The sequence below is a fragment of the Manis pentadactyla genome, chromosome 8, assembly GCF_030020395.1.
Source record: "Manis pentadactyla isolate mManPen7 chromosome 8, mManPen7.hap1, whole genome shotgun sequence".
Classification (NCBI taxonomy): Eukaryota; Metazoa; Chordata; class Mammalia; order Pholidota; family Manidae; genus Manis; species Manis pentadactyla.
This window is the reverse complement of record NC_080026.1, coordinates 102,953,954-102,980,356: the sequence shown is the minus strand read 5'-3', so window position 1 is coordinate 102,980,356 and position 26,403 is coordinate 102,953,954. Positions and strand designations below refer to the sequence as shown.

At 40.1% G+C, this 26,403-nt stretch overlaps 1 protein-coding gene across 8 annotated transcripts in view; it reads right to left on the bottom strand.

The window, feature by feature from the left end:
• Positions 1–26,403, bottom strand: part of PCGF5 (polycomb group ring finger 5) — a 129,811-nt gene that overhangs the window by 80,161 nt on the left and 23,247 nt on the right. Inside the window, exons 2-3 of one of the 8 annotated variants that reach the window (XM_057506073.1) lie at positions 18,280–18,370; positions 10,775–15,875 (exon numbers count right to left, since the gene is read on the bottom strand). The exons of 3 other annotated variants lie outside the window; for them this stretch is intronic. In XM_057506073.1, coding sequence (XP_057362056.1) covers positions 15,873–15,875; positions 18,280–18,370 — 94 coding nt within the window. In that variant the 3' untranslated portion in view covers positions 10,775–15,872. Of the gene's footprint in view, positions 1–838; positions 990–10,774; positions 15,876–18,279; positions 18,371–26,403 lie in introns of those variants that run through there. 4 more of the 8 variants (XM_057506070.1, XM_057506072.1, XM_057506071.1 and 1 more) reach the window with 4 other exon arrangements.

Sequence of the window (26,403 nt, the reverse complement as noted above, 5' to 3'; positions counted from 1 at the left end):
AACATGAAAGAAGGTGTTGATTTCCTAAGTTAGTTGTCAACTCGGGTGTACGAATAAAGCAGCCAGAAAGGCAAAAGGCATCATTCCATCCACACATCGTCACTGAGAATGGGCACGGAATAGGTTTTGCATGTAATCATCCTATCCGCTCGGGAAATCTTATCAAGGGTGTAACATAAAGAGCGTAATTAACAGACAGGGGGTCTGGGTTCTGGTTCTTAGCTTTGTGTGACCTTCAGCGAGGCATGCTAATTTAGTATCTGTGCCTGAGTCTTGGCTTTCTCCTCTAACCATTAGGATAAGTGGCTCTGCTTTTCCTTCAGGTTCGCCCAGAAACTCCAAAGTAAGCCAAAAGTCCTCTGAAAGAGGAAATGCATGTCCCGACCAAGGGGTACTGTGATGGAAAGCCAGAGAGTCCTGTCACCAAGTCGGTTAAAGGAAGCAAGAGCATGCAGTGACCGGGCGGGAGGGAACTTTTCCGCGTCTCCGGCGGGACCGTGCAGCACAGTCCCGGGCGCTCTGAGCCCCAGCCCGCCCGGCCCGCCCGGCAGGTGCGCGGGCCCGGGCTGCGCTGGGGACGACGCGCCGCCTCTCCGGGGACCGTGCGTCCGCAGCCCGCCGCCCTCTCCGCCCCCGAGGGGAGGGCGCGGCTGCGAAGCCCCCACGCCCCGACCGGCCGCCCCACCCCCATCCGGGGGCGCTCCCGGCTCCCCGAGCGACCGGCCGCTGCAGGTGCCTGGAGGTGAGGCTCCCGCTCCGGGCGCAAACTTGGGCGGGCAGCGCGGGGGCGGCCGGAGTCCCGGCCCCATGGCCACTCTCAAGCCCGCCCAGTACCTACCCCGCGGCCGCCGCCGCTCCTCGCCCGCCAGCGCGCCGGCCTCAGAAGGAAGGAAAGTGAAAGAGAAACAGCGCCCGCCGCGGCCTGGCCGGTCCCCGCGCCCCGTCCGCCCTCCCCCTGCAGGCGGGAGCGCGCTGGCTCCGCGGGGCCACTCGGCTCGGGCCCGATAGGGCGCGGCGGGCCTCGGGGCCCAGGGCCGGTGCCGCCTCCAAGGGCAACTCCTCCCCCTTCCAACCGCCGGCGCCGCCGCAGGCCCCGCCCCGGCCCCACGCCCGCAGGCCGCGCCCGCCCTCCGCGCTCCTCGCAGGTGCCGCGGCCGCCCCGCCCCGCGTCCGGGCGACACGTAGTCAGGCTTAATTTTACCTCGGTTCTTATTCTCCACCACCAACCCCTCCAGGTTGTTTTCATGATAACAATGTCTGGCATATTTTCCCTGGTGGGTTTAAAAGCAACGGGCAGTGTTCAGAATGAGTCACCCTGCGAAACTGTCTACTCAGCTGCGTCTTCCCCAAGCCTGTCCCACCTGGACCGCGGGAAACGGGTGGCGGCGGGGGCTGGGCGAAGACATTCCCTGATACGCACACTTAAAAAAGAAAAAATGAACTTGTTAATGTGGGGTGGGCCTAGAGATCAGGATCGTTGACAACCGTAAGCAAGCGGGAGTGCTGTGGGGGTGTGAAAGGTAAAGAGTTGTTTACAAGGTTCAAAACAAAAATCTCAGTTCTCTTTCTAGTGAACTTATAAATCTGTGAGACCATTTATTGCAAAAATTGATTCAAAAGCATGCATTAAAAGATTCCTCCATGTCACTCAATCCTATTCTATTGCATCCCACAAATAACAAATTTCTACTACAACCAGTACAGTATTGTGATGAATCAAACCTGGTTCTTTGCTTCTTAGAAGACTGCAATCCTGTAACTCTAAGATAGCAGGGAAATCAGTGTAGTCTCCACCAATAAAACAAAACAAAAGCTAACACGAACATCCCAACAATAATGAGCAAAGGGCAGCTTTCAATCTTGTGTATTAGAGGAAAAGGTGTTGCAGTTAACATCATCTTTCCTTCTGCATAAGTGAGAACAGTGATGGTTAGGGAGTTGACCATAATGGCGTGGGGAGGGGAGATTAATGTGAAGTATTTAGTTAATCTCCAATTGACAGGAATCACCTTCCTTTTTATCAGAGTGATAGATTATGGAGATGGCTCTCATAGCAAGCCAACAAATCCAATGACCACTGGTCCAGCAACCGTATAAGTGTTCAAAGTCCATTTCAAATTTAAAATACACCAAGAAGCAGACCAACACAGCTTTTTTAAATACCTAATTTATACTTAAATTTATGTAGAGTGGACATAAGATTTATGAATTATCATTTTAATACCACAGCAGGGGCAATACATTTTCTCAAACAGCTTTCAATGACCACATTTTTAAAGTCCTTATAAGAAACATTTTGCCAAAGTATACATGCCAATTTCCACACTGGGATCAACTTCAGTAAGTTACAACAGTCCCAATGAGCACAGAAAACAAGTCAGGTCAAATGACTTTATGGCTGAAGGATTACTCTTTATCTTTCATCTCGGAGACTAAGAAGATCAATATGTGAAAAGTCACCCTATTTCTAATGTATTTAAAATATGCAATGGAAGATATACCATATATACTACAAATTTACAATATAACTTGGTGTTTTCCTACTTTGCATTGGAATGTATTTTAGATATATTTTTGAAGAGTAACATTTAATGAAGTTCAGAAGTCTTAAATGTGATTGGTGATGATAGAAAGGGGGTTAATCAGCATTCCCTGAGGAAATGAGCTTGAGGATGGCTATTAGGAGGACTTGCATTAGCAACGAAGGGAGGGATCCCAAATATGCTATACAGAGCAGTACCTGAAGATAGACGTGGAGGTGGGGCTGCCATAATTGAAACTGCAAATGGTGGACTTCGAGGTGGGGGAGAGAATTACAACCTTTGTAAGGAAATCTGTTTGTGTCCTCAGAGGCAGCACAGTTTGTAATAAAACGTTCGGTTGGTGCTTTTTCCTGTGGCCTCTTCAGCAACTACCACACCTTTACCAGTCCAAAATGCATATTTTTTAGTTAAAAAAAAACAAAACGAAAGATATTACAAGAAGGAATGTTATCAAGGGACAAGTTTCCTGACTTATAGGTAGAGTCTATGCATTTAAACACAGGACTTCCAGCGGTGACATTGCCTCTCATTCTCCCCAGGGACTGTTTTCCAGTAACTCATCCCTTAGTCCCTTGGTTTTGAAAGCGGGGGCTGGAACAAACCATACAAGGCTCCATATAAGGGGGTGGCTCTGGTAACATGGACCTCAAGTACTGGTGGCACCCTCGAGTAAACAAAGGCCTGGAAGCAACTGGATATACAGGACCAGGAAAAAGAAAAGCCAGATAGAATAATCATAGCTGGGTCCCCTTATCACTAATCTACTTCAGCTTTCTCATTTTACAGATAGAGAAACCAAGATCCTGAGAAGTGGCAAATTCATATCTCAGAGCTGATCTTGGTGAAACAAAGACCAAGACAAAGGTGCCAGTTTCATATCGTTTACAACTTTCAAGAAAACGTTAAGTCAAAGAATTTAAGGGTGACCTGGTAAGAAACAAATTAACTTAAAGAAAATAAAGGAAGAAGAATGGATGAAGGAGGGAGGGAAAATAACTGCCTAGAAGGTATTTAGGAGTGAACTGGATACTGGTGATTTCCTATCACAGAAACATAATCCCAAAGCGCTAATTGTTTCATTTGATCACTGATTCAGGCTCTTCCAGAGAACTACAAATGGCTCTTGATGACCTTTGGAATGATTTGGAGCTATCTGGAAGCCTAACAAATGTTTTCATTACTTTATATTTTAAGTCTAAATTTTTTTTCAGTTAGGATGGGCAATGGATGGGTAATTCCATACTGATTTCAGTTCATATTTCTTCCTTGCCTAATAACTATCATCACAGAACTGATGATGCTTAATGGCATAACTTTAAAAATAGGGTTATACCTCTATATCTACCCAAAATATGAAAAAGGGGGGCTTGTTCATTATTATAAATTATTTTATATACATAAGTATGCTATTTAATCTTTATTATTAATAGAGTATCTCTAACATAAAACTCCCTTCTGTGATCTAAGTCTTCTTACAAAGATTTTAGAAAATATTAAAGTTTAAAGTGTCCCACTGGGCCCAAATGTCTTTATGTTATGACTGCAGGCATATGGTCATAATACACACACACACACATATATATATATAACATAACATGGATATATGACCATGATGTGTCCATGTTATGACCAGAGAACTGAAGACTTCCAATTACCCTTGCCTATGTCTCTTTTTCTTTTAATGCACTACTCCCCTGCAATCAATAATTCTCAAAACTTTCTCTGCTAAATGTCTCTTGAATCCATCCACTTAACCTACTCTGGTTGAGATCACTATCATCTCTACCCTCTGCTGCTTTAATGAATTCTTATTAAGCAGACCTCCCAACAGCTCTTCTCTACCAAACCACGCTCCACAGCATAGCCAAAGGACTCTTTCTAACTACAAATTTGATCTTGCTGCTCCCTGGCTTAAAAAATCTCTTGTTCTTAGGATAAATCCCAATGCTTAATAAACCCATCCTGGATCCCTGTCTTTTCTACAGATTCTCTCTTGAACTCCTTGCTGCAGCCCTAATGAACATTTTTACCCTCTAGCTAGAGAGATGGGTCTTCTTTCAAATGACTACACTGTCGCATACCTCTTACCCCTCCCCACCCTTGCCAAATCTGATCAACCGTTATTTATTCTTTTGATATCAGATGATCAAAAAGGCCACCTTCCCAGATGCTTCAAAAGCTGCTTGAGGAGCCTCCTCAACAGATACACCACATACATACATAACAACTCATACTTATTCTCTCAAGTCCCACATCACACTGTTTTGGATTATCTGGTTTGCTTGGCTGAGCCGCCTACTAGTGCATAAACCCAGTGGATCCATCACTTGACCGTGCATCCTTAGCAGAGTGGATGGCATGCAGCAAACATTCAAGTAAACACTGACTGAAAAACAGAATTCCACACACTCTGAGACAGACTATGTACTCTTTCTTAAGTTTTTTCTTTACGAAGTGTGTAAGGCATAATCCCTGCCCTCTAGGCCTACTAATTAAAATCACACCAGGGAACAGAGACTTATCCACAAGAAACAATTATGGAGCAATATACCAAATTTATTAATAAAGTGTTAAATGGAACATGATCAAATGACAAAAAATCCAGTTGAAAGGAGTACCATTGGTGGCCAAGAAATTGGTCCTATATGATTAAGATTCTGCCAGTTACAAAGATAGCAAGGCAAAATGACAGAAGCTATAGATGTGAAGAATAAATGAGACAGCCAGAAAAAAGAAGAGAGAAATTAAGTCAAAATACTCTAAGTGAATACAAATAAATAGCATTGGGTATAGGGACACGATTACTCTTCAAGAGACATGCAACCAGCTGAAGTGCTTTATTTTAAAGTGCTTTAAAATACACCATGCTAAGGATACAGGCCAACAAAATTTGTTTTTTCTCTTTTGAGAAGCAGAAAAAAAAAACTAGCTTTGTTTTTTACTGTGATGTCAACAGTTGGTTGGAGCAAATTCCATTTATACTGGAAGAACAGAGAATGTAACTAAAATAGGCACAGAATGTAAGAAAAAACTGGATTTACTCCAGTCATCAAGGCTATAATATTTTAAAATATCACTGCAAAACCACAACTGTTATTTTGGGAGGTCAGATTAAATCCCTGAGAATCATAAGTGGACAAATGACTTAAATGCAGAAACTAAGAATATTCCATCAAATCTGAATGTAGAGGAATCTAAGGTGTGATTACAGAAAAGTTAGAAAAAATGTTCTATCAAGAAAAGATATGAAATTCAATGGGGGCAAATGCAATATAGAAACATAGTGATATAAACATTCAAATTACTAGAGACTAGGCACATGAATGGAAAAAGTTCTGATTTTAAAGGTAACTGTGCTTACAAGAAAGGACACTGGACCCAGAGTCAAGAAAACCTGGTTTTTAGTCAGAGCAAGTCACTTTACTTCCATCGGTTTCATTTTCTTCCAATGAAAATTGAGATTAATACTGTCATTTTAATGACTGGTCTACAAGGAAGATTTTCTTTATATATACCTGTGTTATGAGCATATAGATTAAATGAGATGATTAAGTGAGAAATGCTTTTTAAATTGTAAAGAACTGTAAAAATAGAAGGTATAAGTGGTAATTTTGTGAACCACCAGCAGTTGACTAGTAATCCTGTACCACCCAGCAGAGGGTCTGATACTGAAATATATCCAAAGAAGTTTGTAGAGTGAATGAAACCTTCCAGGCAGGGCAATGGACGTAGGACACAGCATAAAGGAAGGTGTGCAGCTGCCAGAAAGCACTCCTTCCTTTGAACTCAACAGTCATTACACACAATTTTTAAAAACAAGACGGAAAAACCTAATTTCACTAAGCAATTCATAGCTGTACAAAGGAAACTAGTTCCCCCAAAATGTTTAATAATTTGGGTTAGTTCAACTTTGCAGGGGTGGTGTGTTAAGTCTACTCACTCCTCTGAAATGAAAGAATAGCAGATACATTCCCATTAAAATGTAGGTTCTCCAGGTAGGGTCATAATTAAACCCTTAGCCATCTCTTGAGCTGTTGGTTCTTAGTTTGCCAGGATTAGTTGACTTTTTAGTCCATAGGAAGGAGAAAGGCCAGGGAAGGACAGGAGGCTTTAGATACAGGTAGATACAGGTTGACACTTGAGCAGAGTATTAACTCTAATGGTTTGCTGGCTGGGAGACTAAGGAGCAAGCAGGAGGAAGGAATGCATATCCAAAGAGGAGGATGACCTTTCTTACACTTTATAATTGCATCATGGATCAAAAACAAAACCAAAAATTCTCAAAAGCAAAAAGCAAATTAATGTGTTTTTACTGTCTTCAACTGTTCAAAGACTTAATGACTAAGATATTAATTTTTGTTCAAGTTTTCAAAATTAATTTGTTCATTTTGCAGAAAAGCTAGGAGAAAATAGGTCTAAATTAAAATGGGGGACAGGGAGCATTAGCTATAAGATAGACATTCTTAGTTCTTTCCCATCATGGTGATAAACCCCACAGTAATCTCAGAAGCTGTGATAACTTGTCCAGGATAGTTCCAGAAGAAGGAACCAATATTGTCTTCAATGGTTTCTTCATTCCTGTCTGTTGGAAGGAGATATCCTAGCTGATGGGAAAAGCTCTTGCCAGTTTTCAAACCTTCCTTTAATACTTTCTTAATGAGAAGCTGGAAAAAGCACCTGTATCAAAGTATCTTAAATTAGATGATGAATGAGAATACACTGATGATTGGATAAACCAGATGATGAATGAGAGTACTTCACAAAAAAATGGTTAACAGAGCATACGCTCTATGAGGGAAAGGCTTTTATCATTACTGTTGTATCCTCTGAATCAAGTCTAAAACATAATAGGCTGTCATTAAATATTTGTTGAATGAATGAACAAATGAACAAGCGAATAAATGAAATCTGACTTTGCAGTCAAGACTGCCAAAATTCTGTTACAATTCTGGCACAATCTCTTACTGGCTATGTGTTGTAGAGCAAACAACTATTCTGGTCTCGGTTTTCTCATCACTTAAATGGGTATAATGAAGGTATGTATCTCATAGGAGTTCTTAAGAGGATTATCTGAGACAATACAAATAATTCACTTAGTACATAGTAAGTAAACAAATGCTTACTGAATTATTTTTAAGAATTTCACATCTAACCTTTTCCCTGCGATTTGTGGACAAAACAATAATGAAACACAGGATGTAATTTAAGCCCTGATGACAAATACTGAGGACAAATGCCTTAGGAACAGTTGATTTGCTATTAGGGTGTACATGGAAGCAAAAGTTAGTGTGTGCTATTAGGGTGTACATGGAAGCAAACTTTGCCAGGTTCCCTTCCTTCCACTATAAGAATTTTAAATAAATTTACTCTCATTGTGACAAATGAGTAAAATATGAATATCATGGCTTAAATTATACATCTCAGGATGAAATTAAGAAATAGGATATACACTCAAATTTAAAGAGTTTTATGAACACTCAGAACTCCAAATGAGTGACCTGGGCATAGTCTTAGGGAGGCACAACTGAAATGTGACATATTTAGTAAACTAAAACATAATCAATTATATTCTACCCTGACTACAATAACTGTGTGTAAACAGAAGAAGAATGATGAGTGAGGAACACAAGAAGTGCAAATGGCAAGATGTGAATAGTGTATAGGCAACATTGTCTAGGACAGGGAGGCACTGAATCTGGCAAACGCTGGACCAGTTACCAGAGGAGTGTCCTCTGATCCCACCCAGGCTGGTTCACAGGACCTGGATTATCAGCTTTCTGAGTATTAATTTGTTATTTTGTATTAAAAATACTAGAAGCAAGTATCTGAACTGAAAAATGTGCATTTTGTGACTATTTCACTATAAATTTTAAGATCTTCCTTTTTTACTTGACTAATATCATGACACTGTTGTATTCTTCAGAGAAAGATACTAAAACTTGCCATTTTAATGTTGAGGACATTAAGAAAAGTTGTTCAGCTTACACTAAACCAAGCCAAGTGCTGAATTAGTCAGGGACAAGTCTAAAATGTTCCTATTTCTGTAAAGAATATTTCTTTCAATTAAAAAGGTCATGGATAAGTCAGTCACAAAAGGTCAACTGCTGTACCATTCCTCTTCTCTGAGGTTCCTCATGGTAGTCAGATTCATAGAGAGAGTAGAATGGTGGCCCCTAGGGCCTGGGGGTGGGGAATGGGGGAGGAGAGTTATTGTTTGATGGGGACAGAATTTTAGTTTGGGAAGATCGAAAAGTTCTGGAGATGAATGGTGGTGATGGGTGTACAATAATATGAATGTACTTAATCCCATTGAACAGTACACTTAAAAAGGGTTAAAATGGTAAATCTTAGGTGCATTTTGCCACAATAAGAAAAAGTTATGGGAAAAAGTTTTCCTTTTTTAAAAAAGGAAAAGAAAATCAGCAGCAAACAGTAAGACCCTTGACAAGTCACTTCATGAGCCTTGACCTGCCCATCTATACAACTCTAGACTTGGGATACCTGATCTCTCATGGCCCTTACAGCTCTTTGATGATATGGTTGTACAATTTGGAAGCATTACCTAGAGCAGGGATCAGCCGATTTCATTGGCAATGGGTTAGATGGTAAATATTAGGCTTTGTGGGCCACATGGTTTCTGTTACAATACTCAACTCCGCCCATGAAGGGTAAAAGCTGCCAAAGACAATATGAAAATAAATGAACATAGCTGTGTTCCAATAAAACTTTATTTAAGAAACAGAGAACCAGGTTTGGCCCTTGGGCTATCATGTGCCAATTCCTGACCTAGAGAACATCTCTGTGAACATGTATAGATGGTAGCAATGTACACCTTTCCTGTATCCCTGGTTGATAACTTTTATAATTCCAGTGAGCAGCTGATGTTCATTTCAAGCTAGGACACTTTAAGTGTAACACCTTTACTTTATCCTTCTATTTCCCACACACTAAGTAGACTATAGTGGCTTCACTATCTAAAGGTCATGGTGTCATCATCATCATCAAACAGCTCAAAGATAGAAAATAATTTTTACTCTTCTACGAAAGGTTTGTCATATGCTGATCTTTCTCCTGTGTCACAATGGAGAAAGTCTACCAACAAACATAAAGGAAGTATTAACCAAAAAACATTCATTCTATACCGTTTGCCAAAAAGCAGATTAGTCTCTCACCTCTGAATCCAAGGCACCAAATGGTCCCAGTGACATTTAAAGATAAAGTATTTCCCATTCTACCCAAGATCCTAGAGTGCTGATCTAAGAGAAAACACAGGGCTTCAAGGGGTAAGCTTTCTGCTTATACGTTTAAAGGAAGTGTTGCAAGATGGCCTGACCTGTGTGCATATGTCACCTCCAGCCTCACTGTGGCCAGCCTCAGGAGCATGGACCCTGATCAGAGAAGTGGCCTTGAAGGACAGTGTGGTGAGAGTTCGCCATCCCAACTCCTTCAAAGGACAGCAGCTGCAACAAGAGAGGGTGCATCTGAAGCATGGACACGCTGCTGTGGGAATTAGATGTAGCCTGACAGCCTGAAGAGAGGAGGGATGCTTCTATTTCTATGATGTTAAGCAAAGGAATTTATGCAGCTGATAGGTACTGGTAATATTCTGCCTTTCTAACTTTTTGGATCAAATCTGTTTGGATCTGCAAATCAAGAATCTGTGAATGATGTAAAGTTTCAAAGTACTCTTCACACAAGACTTCAAGACTGAGGTCCATTCACTACTCACACTGACATACACAAGAGGATCCTCTGATATTAGATCATTTGAAACTGGCACTTTAATTTAATAAGTTAAGAAAACCATAGAAAAAAACAAGGAAAAGAGGTATTACATGGATTCACTTATGTTTTTAAAAGATGACTTCTGTCAAGAATTGTTGTTCTTGATTTGAACAATTTACAATGATACTTCACTTTCCAAAGATTTTAGAAGGAAGATCCTTATCACAAATATTGACAAGGAAGTTAGCTGGAATAAATTAGTAGACCACCATGTCCTTTACAGTATTTCCTGAATGATTTATTCTTTAATCCTTCTTACCAATAAAGTCTGAAGTTTTAAGAGAATTACTCATTTCTACTGGAAAAGGAAAGAATTTCTATAATTAGGAACTGAATTTATAAGCATAAGCATGAAAACTTGTATGAAGGCTTTATGTCATGTAAGTTAATTCACTTTAGAAGTATCCAATAATAAACTAGTCATTAATAAGACAGAATAAATAGAATTTAGCTTTTAAAAGTTGATATTTACTTATACACAACATGAACATTTCACACTTCTGTATTTTACTATTTTCATTATTAACTACATTTCAATATGTCATATTAAACACACACACTTAACACACATGTTAAGTATTACATGTTAAATACCACACAAATATATTCTACATGCTTGTTATGGGTTGAATTACATCCCCCAAAAAGACATGTTGAAGTCCTAACCCCTGGTACCTGTGAATATGACCTTATTTGGAAATAAGGTCTTTGAAGGTATAATCAAGTTATTTATGAGGTCATACTAGAGTAGTTGGGCTCTTAAGCCAACGGGAGTGGTGTCCTCACAAGAACAGGAGACAGAGCAATGTCCTGTGAAGACACAGGCACAGAGTGAAGATGGCCATGTGATGACACAGGCAGAGGCTAGAGCAGTACCAGAACCCCACGTTGTAGGGGAAGGAAAATCCCCTCCAGGGATGTTCCTACCAGAAGGGACTAAACTCAACTACCAGTTTACGGAGACTGACCAAATTTAGAATCCTGGCTATGGGAAATGGGAGAGAATTTGTCCAGGCACCTACAGAAGGGTTAAGCACACCCACACCCCAGCAGCACTGAGAACCCAGTGGAATTGGGTATTTCTAGTAGTACTGATTTTCAGATAGCCATGCTTGTAAGAAAGCAGGACAAATGGATGAATGGGCTGACCAAAAGGCGGAAGGACAGCCAATAAAGCGCAGTTTGATAATGGAGCTGAGATGAAAGGTAAGGATGGTTACAATGGGTCTGAGGATGACAAGGAAGGAAAGAGATACAGAGAGGGGTTGACTGAACAAAACAGAAATGGAGGAGTAGTGAATCCACATTCATGTTGATATGATTTCCAAGTGCATAAACCAGAATATGGTTATTTTTAAATCAATTTATACTGCACTTAATTCTACATATTCTTTTAGATCAGTTCAACAGAATCTAGTATAGATTAATGTTTACAATATCTGGCATAGAACTAATATGTGGTACATATAGCCAAACAAATACAGAGATTACTTATATACTTACACATTCACACGTGAAAATATATATGTACACATATATGCACAGTATATTTTCAAGAGTGCAAAGTAAGAACTAGACAGAGATATTTCTCCAAAACAGTAGAGTTACACTCACTTTTAACTGATTCTCTCTTTTATGTTTTATAAGACACAAATATCATTAAGGTTAATTAAGAACTTGACATCAGTAAATGCATGCCATTATATTTGGAGAGCTATTCCAAAACTATATGCATTTATAAGCTTTGACCCTTGAAACCATTTAAAATGCACAAAAAGAATACACCATACACATATGGAAACATCCAATATTCAGAATAAAAAATATAGACAAGTAGCACTTAGGAAGTAAAACTTACTCTGAGAAAAATGTGTTTTGTACGGTTATCTGGTGAAAATGCTGTTTCTTGTAGTGAAATGCTCATGATGTAAATTTTTTACACAATTTCTCTCATGAAGGTAGGGCTGATGTGCAACTTACTACTATCTTTACAAAGACGAGCTAGTAGATGAATTAAACTTAACTTCAGCTAAAAATCTTGTAGTTCAAAGAAAGAAAGGTTCCAAGGAACGGTATGAAACAGCATGCCTGTTAGAGCTGCCTTCCACTTTCTTATCCACCCAAAGTGTAAACACAAAAAACAGTATTAGCATGCATGAGTTATTAAAGCTGGGCGATCCAATCCTTGTAGGGATCTTCATGGTTATTTTCCATTTTGATTTATTCAGATTCAATTCACTAGCTCATCCCTGTCAGCACAGCAGCCTCTGGTACACAGCATAAAATATTCACCAAGAAAAAAAAGGAAAGCAATAAAATTTCCAGTTACCTCTGGCCTAAGAGTTCATTTCCTCTGACTGACCAACACTAGAGCTTTTTGTGGCTGTTAAGGGACACAGCCTTTGACCAAATCACTTCTGAACGCCTGCCAAGAATGACCATTCCTAAAATCTGTGAAATGGAGATGAAGCAGAGAAGAAATGGCTGTGCTTAGTGTGTCACCCTGTGTGTATCCCTGCGCCTTCCTGTAGAGGTTGGAAATTGTGGTGACACTTCTAAAATCCTGTATTCAATTCCATCCCAGCAAACAGCAACTCCACAAAGCCTCAAGCTTCTACCAAGCTATCCTGTATCAGTTCCCTTTCTGAAAGCATAGCTGCCACTACTTACCTCCTTGCCTGGTAACTAATGATGCAGCAAGCTCTACCAAGTATCCAGAACTGTTAACCACTTTATGTGCTTATTATTTATTTATTCCTTATAGCAACCCTGTGAGATAAATAAAACAACTGTCTTCATTTTACAAATGGGGAAAAGGTGGCACAAAGAGTTTGCATGACAGTCAGGATCATACAGCTCAGGAAGAATGGAGCAGGAGTGGAACCCAGCCCAACAGCTCTGGGGCGGTCCTGCTGCTGCTCAACCATTTTCCAGGCCACTTTGCTCTGCAGCAGCCTAACACCTCTGAGGCCTGGCACCAGACAATCCTTACTACTTACCACCTCATCTTCACTCTTTCCAACCTAGAACCTCGAGTCCATAACTGGATGGGGCTTCTCACTGTCCTGCAAACATAATGTGAATGCTAGGCTCCAGCCTTTGCTTATACGGCTCGCCACTAATGGAATGCTCTCCCCCTCCTTTCCCTCCTCTTCACCATCCATTAAGGCCGACTGAAACTTGACACATTCCTCAACTGCTCCTTCTCCATCCCTTTCCACCCATTTAAATCTCTTTTCTGAGAACTGTTGGAGACCTGTGCACCTGATATTTATCTAGTTTGGTATTAGTATTGATTTTTTTGTGTTCATGCAGAACTGTCAGGTCAGATGGTAAACAATGAATAGCAGAGACAGAGCCCAGCACAGGTCTGTGAACCTAACAGATGCTCATTAAATGCAGGCTGAGTTTATAATAACCTCAACAGCAATACAGTAAGTAAAATCAATGCAGCACATTGTCATGAAGTAACACTCTAAGACACCAGTACAAGACTTTCTGTAAAATCAAAGGTGCCCATAACTTCCAGAGTATTCTTCAACCTAACAACCAGTTCCCCCAGCTAATCACTTCACCAAGTGGGCATTCTGTGTTGGGATATAGCACGTCAATCTGTGCATATGTGTGTGCAACAACAGCCAGAGACTGACATTCAAGCAATGTTCAAATATAGTATAGGAAATAAAAGGAGGGATCCAAGCTTGTTGGAATTAGAGTAATGTTTTGAAAAAGTTGGTAAGATGGGAAATGAAAAAAAAAACGCATTCAGTTGCCATTCCTTTTTGCTTTGGATCACTTATTTAACAAATACTTCCTAGTCCCTACATGTTAAACACTGTTTGGGGCGCTGTGAAGGATGCTGCTACAGTCCTCCTGAGCTTTTCTGGTGAAGTGGCTCACCTGTCTGAGAATTTTCAATGTCAGAATGAGATATTCTTCTACATTTGAATGAGAGAATAGATGAAACTTGCTCCCCTACTTACTGCTATCACCAGAATTCATACATAAGTTTGAGAGGTTAGAAAGACAGAAAGGTATCTGGTTTAGAATATGAAACAGTTCTGATTGTCAGGATTGAAAAAAATTTTTTTATTTTAAGAATAGCTTACAGGACAGAGAAGGGGAGAGACCAAATAGCAGAAAGCAGGTGTGGTCTGACTGGTAGCAGGTGTCTAGCACTTGGGGCACTGAAGCAGCCTTTCTGCCTTGACAAGGCCTTGGCACCCAGCCACATCCAAGCCCTGAATACCCTAATAGTGGCCCACATAGACCACAGGCTCTGTTGGCCCGGTGCTTCTATAGCAACCACTGAACCTCTGTGGGATTATCATCTCTCACCAGGCTAAGCCAATTATACAGTTTGATATTAGAAATCTTAAGTGACATTCTTTAACAAAAAAAACTGAAAGTTATCTACTTGTTTATCTTACTAGGTGATTTCCAGATTATCTTTTGGAGATGATGTTTTTATAGTATGGCTAACTGAAACACCCTTCTGTAACACACATATACTCAGAGAGAATAAAATCCCTACTAACTCCACATAGTTCAGTGAGCAGGTAAGTGTGTGCTGTGACTAGGAAAGGGATCACAAGAGCTATTGCACTTTCTGGCAGAGAAAGGCTCTAGGAGTAGGCAGATTCTTTCATTAAGGGTAAGAATGCCTAGCATCCCTCAGCAGGAACGTGGGGGTCAGCCTTTCTGGAAATAAGTGGGAGTTATTAGAGCACCAGGCCATATGAAGTTCAGCATCATTCATAAGTCAAAAACTGCCCAAGCTTTACTCAAGTCTAGTACTATTATCAGCTATGTATCTAAATGCCAGAAACAGCAAAAGATACAAATGGTAGAGATTAAAACATACAAAAGTACAACATTCATTTGGAAATCATCCAGATCCTGTTAAATGAGTTGGTATATGCACATTGGTTCCACACTCACTCATTCCCAATGCTCATTAAGAGTCACTAAACTAGGATGACCATATAATTTTATATCAACAAGTGTCTTAGTCTGGACTGCTATAACAAAACGCCATAAACTGGGTGGTTTATCAGCAACAGAAATTTATTTCTCACAGTTCTGGAGGCTCCAAAACTGAGATCAGGGGGCCAGCACAGTTGGGTTCCGGTGAGATCCCTCTTCCTAGTTGCAGATTACTCACTGCATCCTCATATGGTGAACAGCAAGCAGAGGAAGCAAGCTTTCTCATGATTCTACTGGCACTAATCCCTTCCATGAGGACTCTACCTTCATAATTTCATCTAACCTGAATCACCCCTCAAAGGCCAACCTCTTGATACCATCATATTGGGATGTAGGAGTTCAACATATGCATTTTGGGGGACACAAACAGTCGACAACATTAGGTGTCCTTTGATGCATCCTTTAAGATCTCCACTGAGAGATTTCCTCACTTGTAATGTTGTCTTCTTCTATAAGGAAATCCCATCCACTCTTAGTAGGATGAAGAAAGGGGAAATACAGGAAGGCTTCAGATATGTGATGTCGCAGGTTCAGTTCCAGACGAATGCAATAAAGCAACTACTGTGATAAAGTGAGTCAAATGAATTTTTTGGTTTCCCAATACATATAAAAGTTATGTTTACATTATATAGTAGTCTTTTAAGTATGCAGTAGCATTATGTCTAAACAAATGTCTATAGCTTAATGAAAAAATACTTAATTGATAAATAATGCCATCATCTGAACTTTCATTGAGTTGTAATCCCTATTCACAGATCACTATAACAAATAATAATGAAAAAGCTTGAAATATTGCAAGAATTAGCCAAAATGTGGCACAGAGACACAAAGTGAGCAAATGCCATTGGAAAAATGGTGCCAACAGACTTGCTCAACACACGGTTGCCACAAATCTTCAATTTGTAAAAAAAATGCAGTATCTGCAAAGCACAATAAAACCAAGAAATAAAATGAAATATGCATGTATAAAAGTCAGATGACAGACAGATAGATGAAATTATGTCAGGAAAAAAAATTACTGATGAAAATGTAAACAGATTAAATGATTACTAAGGAATACAAAATACCATGTGCTTTTGGAATTTTTATGAATGTAGTAGTCACAAACTGCAGATGGCCGGAGTGTCAATGACAATCTGTCTAGAAATGGCTTTAAAAGGGAAAAAGGAAATAATTTAACCAAAAACCACTGAAATCTGCCAATGAAAGGAAATTCATACCCCTCACACAGCAAAAAAATAAAAAGATAAAAAAAAATAAGAGAACATTTACTTTTTGGAGAGGAGCACTCGAACTGCCAAACTTCCCTTGGCATCAATAAAGTTTGGCCTGACTAATGAAGAATGCTGACAGAAACACACCCTCCACTGAGGTTGTCATTCCTTCCCCTTAGCCCAGGTACTGTGAGCTGAAGCCATCCCCCTGAAAGTCAGGATTTCTAGGGAAACATGAAAGTAAGCCTGAGGGACGGGAACCCAGCATTCCTCATTTTTATGATTGCTGGGGTACAGCTCTTCTCTCCCACATGCCTACCGGAGCTTATACAGGCTTCAGAAGATCAGTCTCTTCCATGTTAATGAGGCAAATCTTTCATACAAATACAGGGAGAGCAAGAGGTGTTTTAAGTCTTCCAGATCAGCCTACATACAGACTCCTATACCTTTGCTACTTCAACTGCAGTCCACAGACCATCACCATCACCATCACCAGGGAGCTTGTTAGGAATGCACCATCTAGGGCCCCAGGTGATTTGTGTGCAATTAAAATTTCAGAAGCACTGTGAATGTACTAAAAATATTTTTTACTCCTGGGCTTAGGTGTTCTACTCCCCTGATGCTAGGGATAAGTGCAGTTGGTTAGGCCAACTCTAGGATAATCTGAGCATCAAAATGAATAATGGTAATGGATTATAACACAATGAATTTAAAGAAAAGAATCTGTAAGTACATATTTATAACAAGGAAATAAGCAAATGTGTAAAGCAGAAGCTCTTCTTTATAATAGAAGGCCAACTTATAAATTTATAAGGAATGAAAGTGTTAGAAAACCACCATTTTCCAATTACCATTGGTATAATGGATTCAGGTAAGAATCTCCAGATATCCTCAAACCTTTAGGAGAAAGTCTGTTGGGGAGGAGGTTATTTACATAATTTTGCAGTATCTTCCCACATATTCTTTTTGAATTATAATAGGAATAGGTACCTTTACAGCTGAGAAATCTTTTGGACACTACCTAAATCCAGTGATTGAATTTGATGTCATTAGTAACAGGACCACCTGACATCATGTACCTGCTGAGATGGTGTACTTATAAGGATACACTATCACCTAAGCAAAATTTCTGCCAAAAAAGCATGGGAGCCAGAACTGTCTCAGGAGAGAGAGCAAGGAAGAGAGGGTAGGAGATGAGGTCAGAGGTCATGCAGTCCCCCAAAGGCCATTATTAAGACTTTCTTGTCTTTGATAACTGACTTTGATAAGCTGACTGCTGCCTCCCACCTCTTCCATATGTTCAATGCTCCACTGGCTCTGGACAGCCAACTACACAGTCCCATAAGGAAGGGACCACACGGGGCAACAGCCTGGTTTGCTCTGCTCCGTGGGTAGGCTCCGTGCAGCCTTCCCCATTCTGCTGGTCCCATCTCAGGCTACTTTTTCCACCTTCCTCTTTCCACTAGGAAACACACTCTGCCCAACTGCTTCCTCCCTTCCACTTCTTTTAACCCTCAAATGTCTCAAAAATACTCTCTTTGGTTTTGAGAGGTTAAAAAAAATTATGAGCCCTATCATAGCTGATAAGCCTGAGAGTTGTATTTATAACATCAGTGACAGCTTTCACGGCAGTCATCCCTTCCTGGATATTAAGGTTTGAAGGGGATTGAGGCACAGAAAAGCATTGTGCCATTAGCATAAAAAGTCTTCGAAAATGCCCTGAAAGGGCTTCAGAAAACAATTGCACCTACCTCTCCATTCTCCTTTAATAAACCTGTTTTTCTCCAAGTTCTGCTGTTAACTTCCTTGATTGCGGGAATCATCCTGTTCATTCTTTTATTCCTAGTGACAAGCACAGAGTCCAGCATAGAGTAGTTCTTCAACAAATATTTGTGGTACTGTTTTGTAGAAAAAAATTAAAAAGCCAATGTCTTGTTTAGCTTAGGAAGGTTGTCAAAATGTTAATATACCGTGCCTTTCATATCTATTAACTGTAAATGTACCATAAGTGATTCAGATGCACTCTGATGCAGGGCACGTCACCTGGCACAGGGTGGGAACATGCTAGGTATTTAATGGACGGAGGGATGGCTAGATGGATGACAGATAGCACATCAGATAGGAGTTGCACAGGCTGGCCTGTGAGTCCCGTCGTTTATAACACTGCTTCTAGAGAACAATGTACCTTGAGCTTGGCTCATAACAATTAGTTTATAAATGAACTTCTGGAAATAACTGGTCACTTGTAATACAGATACCTGGGACTGCAGCTATGTCTTCATTCACAGACTATTCGTGAGGGATGTGCCATGACTGGTTTGGGGAGTGGTGGCAGGGAAGTGCTCTATGTTAGCTCTGTGTTAACTCATAAAAAAAGGAAATTAATTCAATAATATCCTTTCAAACTATTTGGGGGCAACTGTGCTCAAGGATGGGTGACATGGAGAATCAAAGAAAGGAAGCTTTTGTCTAACACAGTGAGTCTAGTGAGAGACAGACGTATATTTGATGCTTTAAAATAATTATATTTACAGATGTAATCTCACTGGACTGGAATGACTAGTATCCTAAACCTGTATTACATTTCACTTGGTTTACCTGTAACATTTTTAAAAGTTGTTTATATAAATAAAAATTACAAGTCCATTGGATAATTTGTATTTCTATATACACATATATATTCAATTTAAACACACACTGAACACCCTGAATTTTAAGAAAATCTTCATTTTTGGCATTTTGTGAGAAAAATGCTAAAACTTGAACACCAAGGAAACCTTCAACATTGTGCCCAGATAAAAGCAGTTTATTAGGTTTCTTGAACTTGGTGACCTACACAATATCAAATCAATATTAAAAAGTACTCATTTTTAGAAAAAGAAACTGAGGCAGTTAAATGGAGAAGGAATTTGAGGAAGAGAGAGAGAAAGGACAAGCAACAATGAATTGGAATGGGGGATTTTTGCCATGTAAAACTAATTGGCTTATTCTCTGAACTCTCCCTCAGCATTTTCTGAGTTCTCACATTTATCATCTTCTAAGACTTTTGAAAATCAAAAGTTTGTCTAGAAAGAAATGGCTCTACCATTTCATATCAATTTATCCTGTTTTGGTAATTTCCAAACAGGCTAATTTTTAAAAAGTGCAGAGAATGGAAGTGCTTTAATACATACAACTATTAAGAGAACTTAAAGGATATGTTATGCCACTATGACTCTCACAGCCTGGTAAAACCCAGGATTAAACGTCAAACCACATTCAGCAGCATCTGAAGTAATCTATTACCAGGTTCTAAATGTATCCCTTTTCTTTGTAATGGAGTGAAAATGAGCATGTAGTCATTCAATGACCCCAAAATGTTTGGTTGCAGGCCCACCATGTAACAGGTGCTGTGAGGTGCCTGGAACACGAAGGTGGATATTAAGCAGACATCACCCTGTCCTCTTGAAGCTTACATTATAGAATAATTAAATATTAATCAAATTAAACAAATGTCTATCAAATAACTATTAGTTAAGGATATCTAAAACAGTTGACAGTAAACTTCTACCAAAAGAAGGAAGGACTAATCTAAAAAGGATTTCATGAAAACCCTAAGATTGCATAGCTTTGACAATCAAGTGACTTTAAAGGTTTTAAGTTCAATTCAGTATGTAGTGCTGGGATTCTAAGACCCTAACAAATTGCTCCCTTCCCTACTGCAAGGCTTGTCAGAGTATTTTTATGAGGAGTAACGAATGGACAGAAATGTATCCAAACTCAACATTATATTTATAATTTAAAAAAATTTATTTATAGAAGCAGATAACTATTCAAAAACTTGTTCTCTAAATTTTATTGCTCTCATTTGTAGTTCTGGTTGCATGAATTGGAAAATTTTTATAATTTTTGATGTCATGTTCCACAAACTCAATCAACTGCAATAAATAGCAACTAGCTGCACAATCACATTATGAAAATTGTATAAAAGTGTTACATTAGCTTATACTGACATAGCGCACATTTCAGAAATGTGGGTCTTACTGAAATCATTAGGTACATAATTACACTTAGCCTATAACAATCAGGTTTAAAACTTCTAACTACCTACATCTGCTTCTATTCCTCACAGAATGCCTCCATTAAAAGAAAAGACCTATAAAATATATTTCAATTTCAAAATCACAAAGGGAAGCAAACAAAAATGTTAGAGAAAGTAGAAAGGAGTAACAAAGGAAATTTCCATTAATATGTAGTTGTTTCGTTGGGATACAGTTTTCAAATCGGTAAAAATGTGACTCTTAAACAAATACAGATTGAGCATGTATCAAAAATTTATTTAAACTGTTAATGAAGAAACCAGCAGGATGATACATCTGGTTCAGTGGAGTATAGGAAAGACTGAAGTGTGTATAAATTAATGAAAGAATACTAAAATACAATGGCTAATTTAGATATACAACTGGTTAATGTCCTATAGGTCAAAAAAATTCTAAACTTTAAGGGTTATCTATCAGACAGAAGTAATTTGCATATTTGCAATCTGCAATTAACAACTAACTTCATAGAATCTGGGTCCTAGTCAATAGTAAATGGTTAAGTTAAATAAAGGTACATTTCCCTATAGAATTATGTGATCCTTGACTGGGTATGTCTGACAATGCCCAGTGTAACAATGAAAGGAAATATGATCACCCTTATGCCTTATTCCCAAGAATTGCATAATTTTTCTTAACACTTTAATATGCAACAAAACCATGGGTTAATCTTGATAGCCCGCAAAATCACCAATTATCTGCTTTTTATCATGTGTGGCCTCTATTCTTCCATGTCAGAAAATTTGCTGCCTATCTGTGTTGCTTCTAGTCATCATTCCCACCAATACAGTACTTTACTCTTTTTATTTGAAAATATCCCCTTGTATGAATACTAATCATGTCGACCTTTTACTCAAAAACATCTCTCTCCACATAAATACATCTAAGAGTTCTGAGTCAGAGTTTGATAAGCATTTTATAAAGCATAAATAGTTAACCCCTCCACCCATCCACCCTAGTATTAAAAAACATTGAAAATGTTTATTATTTAAGATCAGTAAGTTAATAACCTCTACAAACTGAAAGCCAATTAAGTAAGATGAAGGAATGTTCTAAAGGCTTCTAAAATGTCAATATAATAAAAACTTCATTATGGTTATAGTATCCATCATTTAGAGCCTTAATAATTAATAATGATGATAACAATGATACAATGTGCCAGATACTATGCTAAGGGCTTTACAAATTTTAACTTCACCATAGTCCCGTGATCTAGCTTGTATTATTGGCCCCATTTTTCAGATGAATAAACTGTATCATAGAGAATTAAACTAAATTTTCCAAAATCAAAATGTTTGTGGGATCCAAATCCAGGATATTTAGCTTCAGAGCCCACAGGCTTAACCACTATGCTACACAGATGTGTAGAGATATATATATATAAAAGAATTATAAATACAGATACAGTAACAATAATAGCACTTGCATGGTACTTTTTATATGCAGGCACTACTTTAAGCAATGAACATATAAAAACTTATTTATTTCTCACAATAACACCGTGGGGTAAATATTATTATTCCCAATTCCCTCACTCCAACGGTGAGGTTAAGTACTGGTCCACGTACTTCACAATGCTAATAAGATGCAAGGCTGGGATACAAACCTGGACAGTCTGGTTTCCAAATTCCCTGAAGCCATGCTGCTGCTTGTAATAATTTAAAAAGCACGGTGGAAGTTAAACAGCCCTAACTCCTCAGAACCTCTGAGGTTGGAAATCACCACATTAAAGCACAGAACCATAACTAAATGTTCACTACTATAATCAAAAATCATCAAGAACAGATTAAAAGGTTTTCATTCAGCCTTGTTAAGAAGGCAAAAAAGTAGCACACTTAAGCAAAACTGCATCCAACACAAGTTTCTCAAAAAAATGTTTTTCTGGAAAACTAACTCAATACAGAACAAATGAGGTGTTACGGTAGCTTTTTAAAATCTTTCTACAGAAATTGTTTTTGTTCTTGCACCTTTGGGGTTTCTCAGAATTCCCTCAGGGGCTGTGGGTGGTTGAGGGAGGAGGGGAGAAGAAAGGACAGCTTCCCCACTCCACCTTCAAACAAGTAGCTCTGTTTATATTTTTACATATCGGGTTTCCCCATAAACTTTCACTTTGATGGGACCTGGCTCCCATGAGTCCTCAGTCTGAGTCGGAAGCACTTCTTGACTTTACAAGGCTCTCCCCGTCACTTCCCCAGCATCCCAGAAGTGGTACTCGCAGCATTTCTTCCCCCGCTTGCTTGGTGATCCTCGTGCTAATCATTCTCCCACTTGGCCTTACTTTACCTTTCTCTTCGGTCATCAATAATCAAGACCATTGCTCATGTTTATCAAACTCCTACATGGCAGGTTCTTCTTCAGTGTTTTTACATCAGTTATTTTACTGAACCTTCAACAGCCCTATGAATTAGGCTCTATTCTGGCCCTATTTTATAAAGGAGGAAACCAAGGCTTAAGTCGCCCATGTGCCATGACCACTAAGTGATGGAGGAGGACAGAAAACTAGAGGTCCACCCCAAACGCCCGCCTCTTTTAACCAGTATGCTATCCTGCCTCTCAGTCCACATCAACCCATGTTCAGAATCTCCACTAAGACTCTGTTCCAGACTCATTTTCTTAGAGACAAAAACCAAATCAAAACAGAAAACACTTTCTGGGGGAGCCAAAGCAGCACCTCAGTATGGGCATTTGCAACGCACTGCTTTCTGTATGTCATGCACACACATCGATGCCAATGCTTAGTAACATCTGCTCTTGTGTTATTTTGGACATGCATGTGTGCTTGGCCCTCCTATTAGGCTGCTTCTCCAAAAGAGGCCTATATCCCTGTTCTTCCTACCTCTTCCCTGTCCTCACTGGATGACTTACAAGGGGTTTGGGTATGGCATAGGAAGATGCTCAAAATCAGTGCAAAGCTCCCTGGCCAGTGGTCAGGACCCCTGAGTTCTAGTCCAGTTTTGGGCAATGCCCTGTAGAAGATGCTGTCATTGTCTCACCCTCTTTCCTGTGTCCTCAAGGCTCCCCTCCTGTCGCTGCAGGCAGCTTTCTTTTAACACCTGTAGTTTCTACTTTGGCTCTTAGAACAGGCTGGGTCCACCCACAGACTGAGATGGGAATGCAGGGGGATTAACGCTTCCAGGAAATAACCCTTCATCAAGGATGGATGGCGGTAAGTTGCTAGGCAAATATCCCAGCTCATCTGCCCTTTGAATAGGATAACTAAGTGTGTGGACTGTTTCCCTGAGTCCTCTCAGGGGACTGAGCTCCAGGTGCCCACAGCAGTAAATCTCTTGAAAATGTACCTTTACTGGCTTCCTTTTCTGCGCTATCCCACTTGCCCACTTCCCTGCTGGTATTTCTGGGGAGAACCTCTCAAATGAACTTGCTCTTCAAATTCTTGTTTGGGGTCTATTTTTGGAGAAACTAAATGAGATGTCCTCTTTTTTTCTCCATTTGTTAAACAAGAGGGGTGGATAGAGGATCTCTATGGCTTCTTCAAGCTCTAACAGCCAATGTTTTCAATGAAATAAAGCAATTCAATAACTGACAACAGAGGTGACTTCTGAACTAAGACACTGCATCATATTTTGAAGCTGTAGCTAACCTGTGCCTACATTAATGTGGAAGAAGCTGGCAGGTACCCCTCAGATCCAATGAGGTCCTCTTGCCACACTTGCTTGGGGTGCTGTTGGTCTCTGCTGGGGTATCCTCAGCAGCAGACATCCTCTTCCCAAGGTGGCCAGCATGCAGTGACTGAGGGAGGCTGGCCTGTAAAGGCCTGGCCATCTCAGCCCAAGTCAAGACAATTTTGAAAAGCCATTCTAGCTCCTGAGCCACCCATGGAGCCCACCAAGGTTGCTACTGGGCCTGCACCACAGCTCAACTTTTCCTTCTGCCCCTTGCTTCCTTCTCACCCTTCAAAGAGCACTCCCCAATAAACATCCTACCTCAGAGTCTGCTTCCCAGGGAGCCCAACCTGTGACAAGCACATTTTAAGTTTTGTTTATTAAGGTCATGAAAATCATAGACTCTTGATGTTCCTTTTAATGCTGTAAGACCAAGAAGTGGTAGAGACAAGAGGGGAAAAGCTAAGTTTTTAATAAAATGGGAATGAGGCAGATATAAACCAGTTATGTATGAGATGCAGTTTCAGTTTCTGAACAAAAACAAGAAATACATAAAAGGTCAGCATGGCCGGTGAAACTGAAAGCTGAGAACTCAGATGAGGCAGTCACGGAGGGTGATGAAAGAGAGCAATCTCTCCCAGAGAAGGAAAACAAGAACAGCCTTGCCAAGGAGGAGAAGCAGACTAAACATACCAAACACACCCAGTCAAAAGTCATGGGGTAGAAGTCATCCATCTGAAAGACGGCTCTCTATTGCAAGAGACTATATCCAATCCAGAAGAGGTGGTATGTGACGGTATGGAAAAGCAAACGCCATCCTGGGAATACCCACTAATTAAGCTCAGGCTTGTTCTGCTGGTACTGAAGAGGCCAGGGAGAGTCCCATGGGGCTGCTCCTAGGCAGGCCTCTACTGACACTCTCTCAACAACACTGAAAGACAGAGAGGGCGCCCCAACCACAGGCAGACTTGTCCCCTGGAGACAAAGCCAGTGATGCTGCTCTGCCAATGACTGTGCCCTACAGGAGGCATCCAGTCACCTCCTCTACTAAGCTGAGACTGCCTAGAGAGTAGGGAGTGATAGGAACTTAAAACAAGGTGGTCAGGAAAGGCACCAATCCCCAAGAAGGTGACATAGGGGCAAAGACCAAAAAGAGCAAGGAGTTAATTTTACAGTTGCTTGAAGGAAGAGAGGCTATGTGGAGAGAAATGGAAGTGCTGCAGCAGGAATGAGGCTGATGCCCGTGGAACAGCAAAGGAGCCGGAGGAGATGAGAAGTGAGAGGTTGCTGAGGTCAGGGAGGTGAAGAGCTGGATCATGAAGGGCCTTCTGCACCACTGTAAGGACCTGGCTTCTACTTGGAATAGACAGGAAGCCATGGGAACATTACTGGATAGAGTGATACAGTCTGACCCCTCTGTTCCCCTTTTCTGGACTGGTTTCTCTCCATAGGATTTCTCACCATCTGATGAATTATACGTGTTCTACCTTTATTGCCTGTCTTAACCCATTAGAATGTAGACTCCATGAGGGCAGATGATTTTTGTTTTGTTCACTGCTACAGATTCCCCACACACCTTCCCCCACCTCCCTCCCCATCCCCAGCCAGTATTTGGCACCTAGAAGATAATCAACATTTATTGAATGGATTAATGGATCATCTTGAGAAGACCCTGAAGAACTTTTTTCTAAGTGGCAGTATGAATCCAGAGACAAAGAGAATAATGTTTCTAGTTCCTCAGAAGGTCTGTGTTTAAATCAGTGAGGCTAAAACAGCAAATAATTATTTATTAGTTCTTTTAGGCACCTAGGAGAAGCCCTAAAGTCATACACATTTCTAATTTCTAAAAACTGGATGCCTAGATGTAGGGCAAAACCACAGAAACATCAGCCATTTAGGAGGTTTTACATTTATGGAATGCATTCAGTAAACACTTACTGAACAACAAACAGTGTCTACGAGATACTCAATAATGAGGTTTAAAATAACTAGGATTTCAGAGCTACGGCCTTTCTGGGAGCTATAGGCTGGCCATTCTCAAGGCAGAAGAAGGGAAGAAGTGATGGCGGGCAGAGGGGGCAGGATTTACAAACTATACTAGTTTCTCTCCCAAAGGGAATCCCCTTTGAAAATCACTGACCTAGATGATTTTCAGGGGTGCCTTCTGGATGCAAAA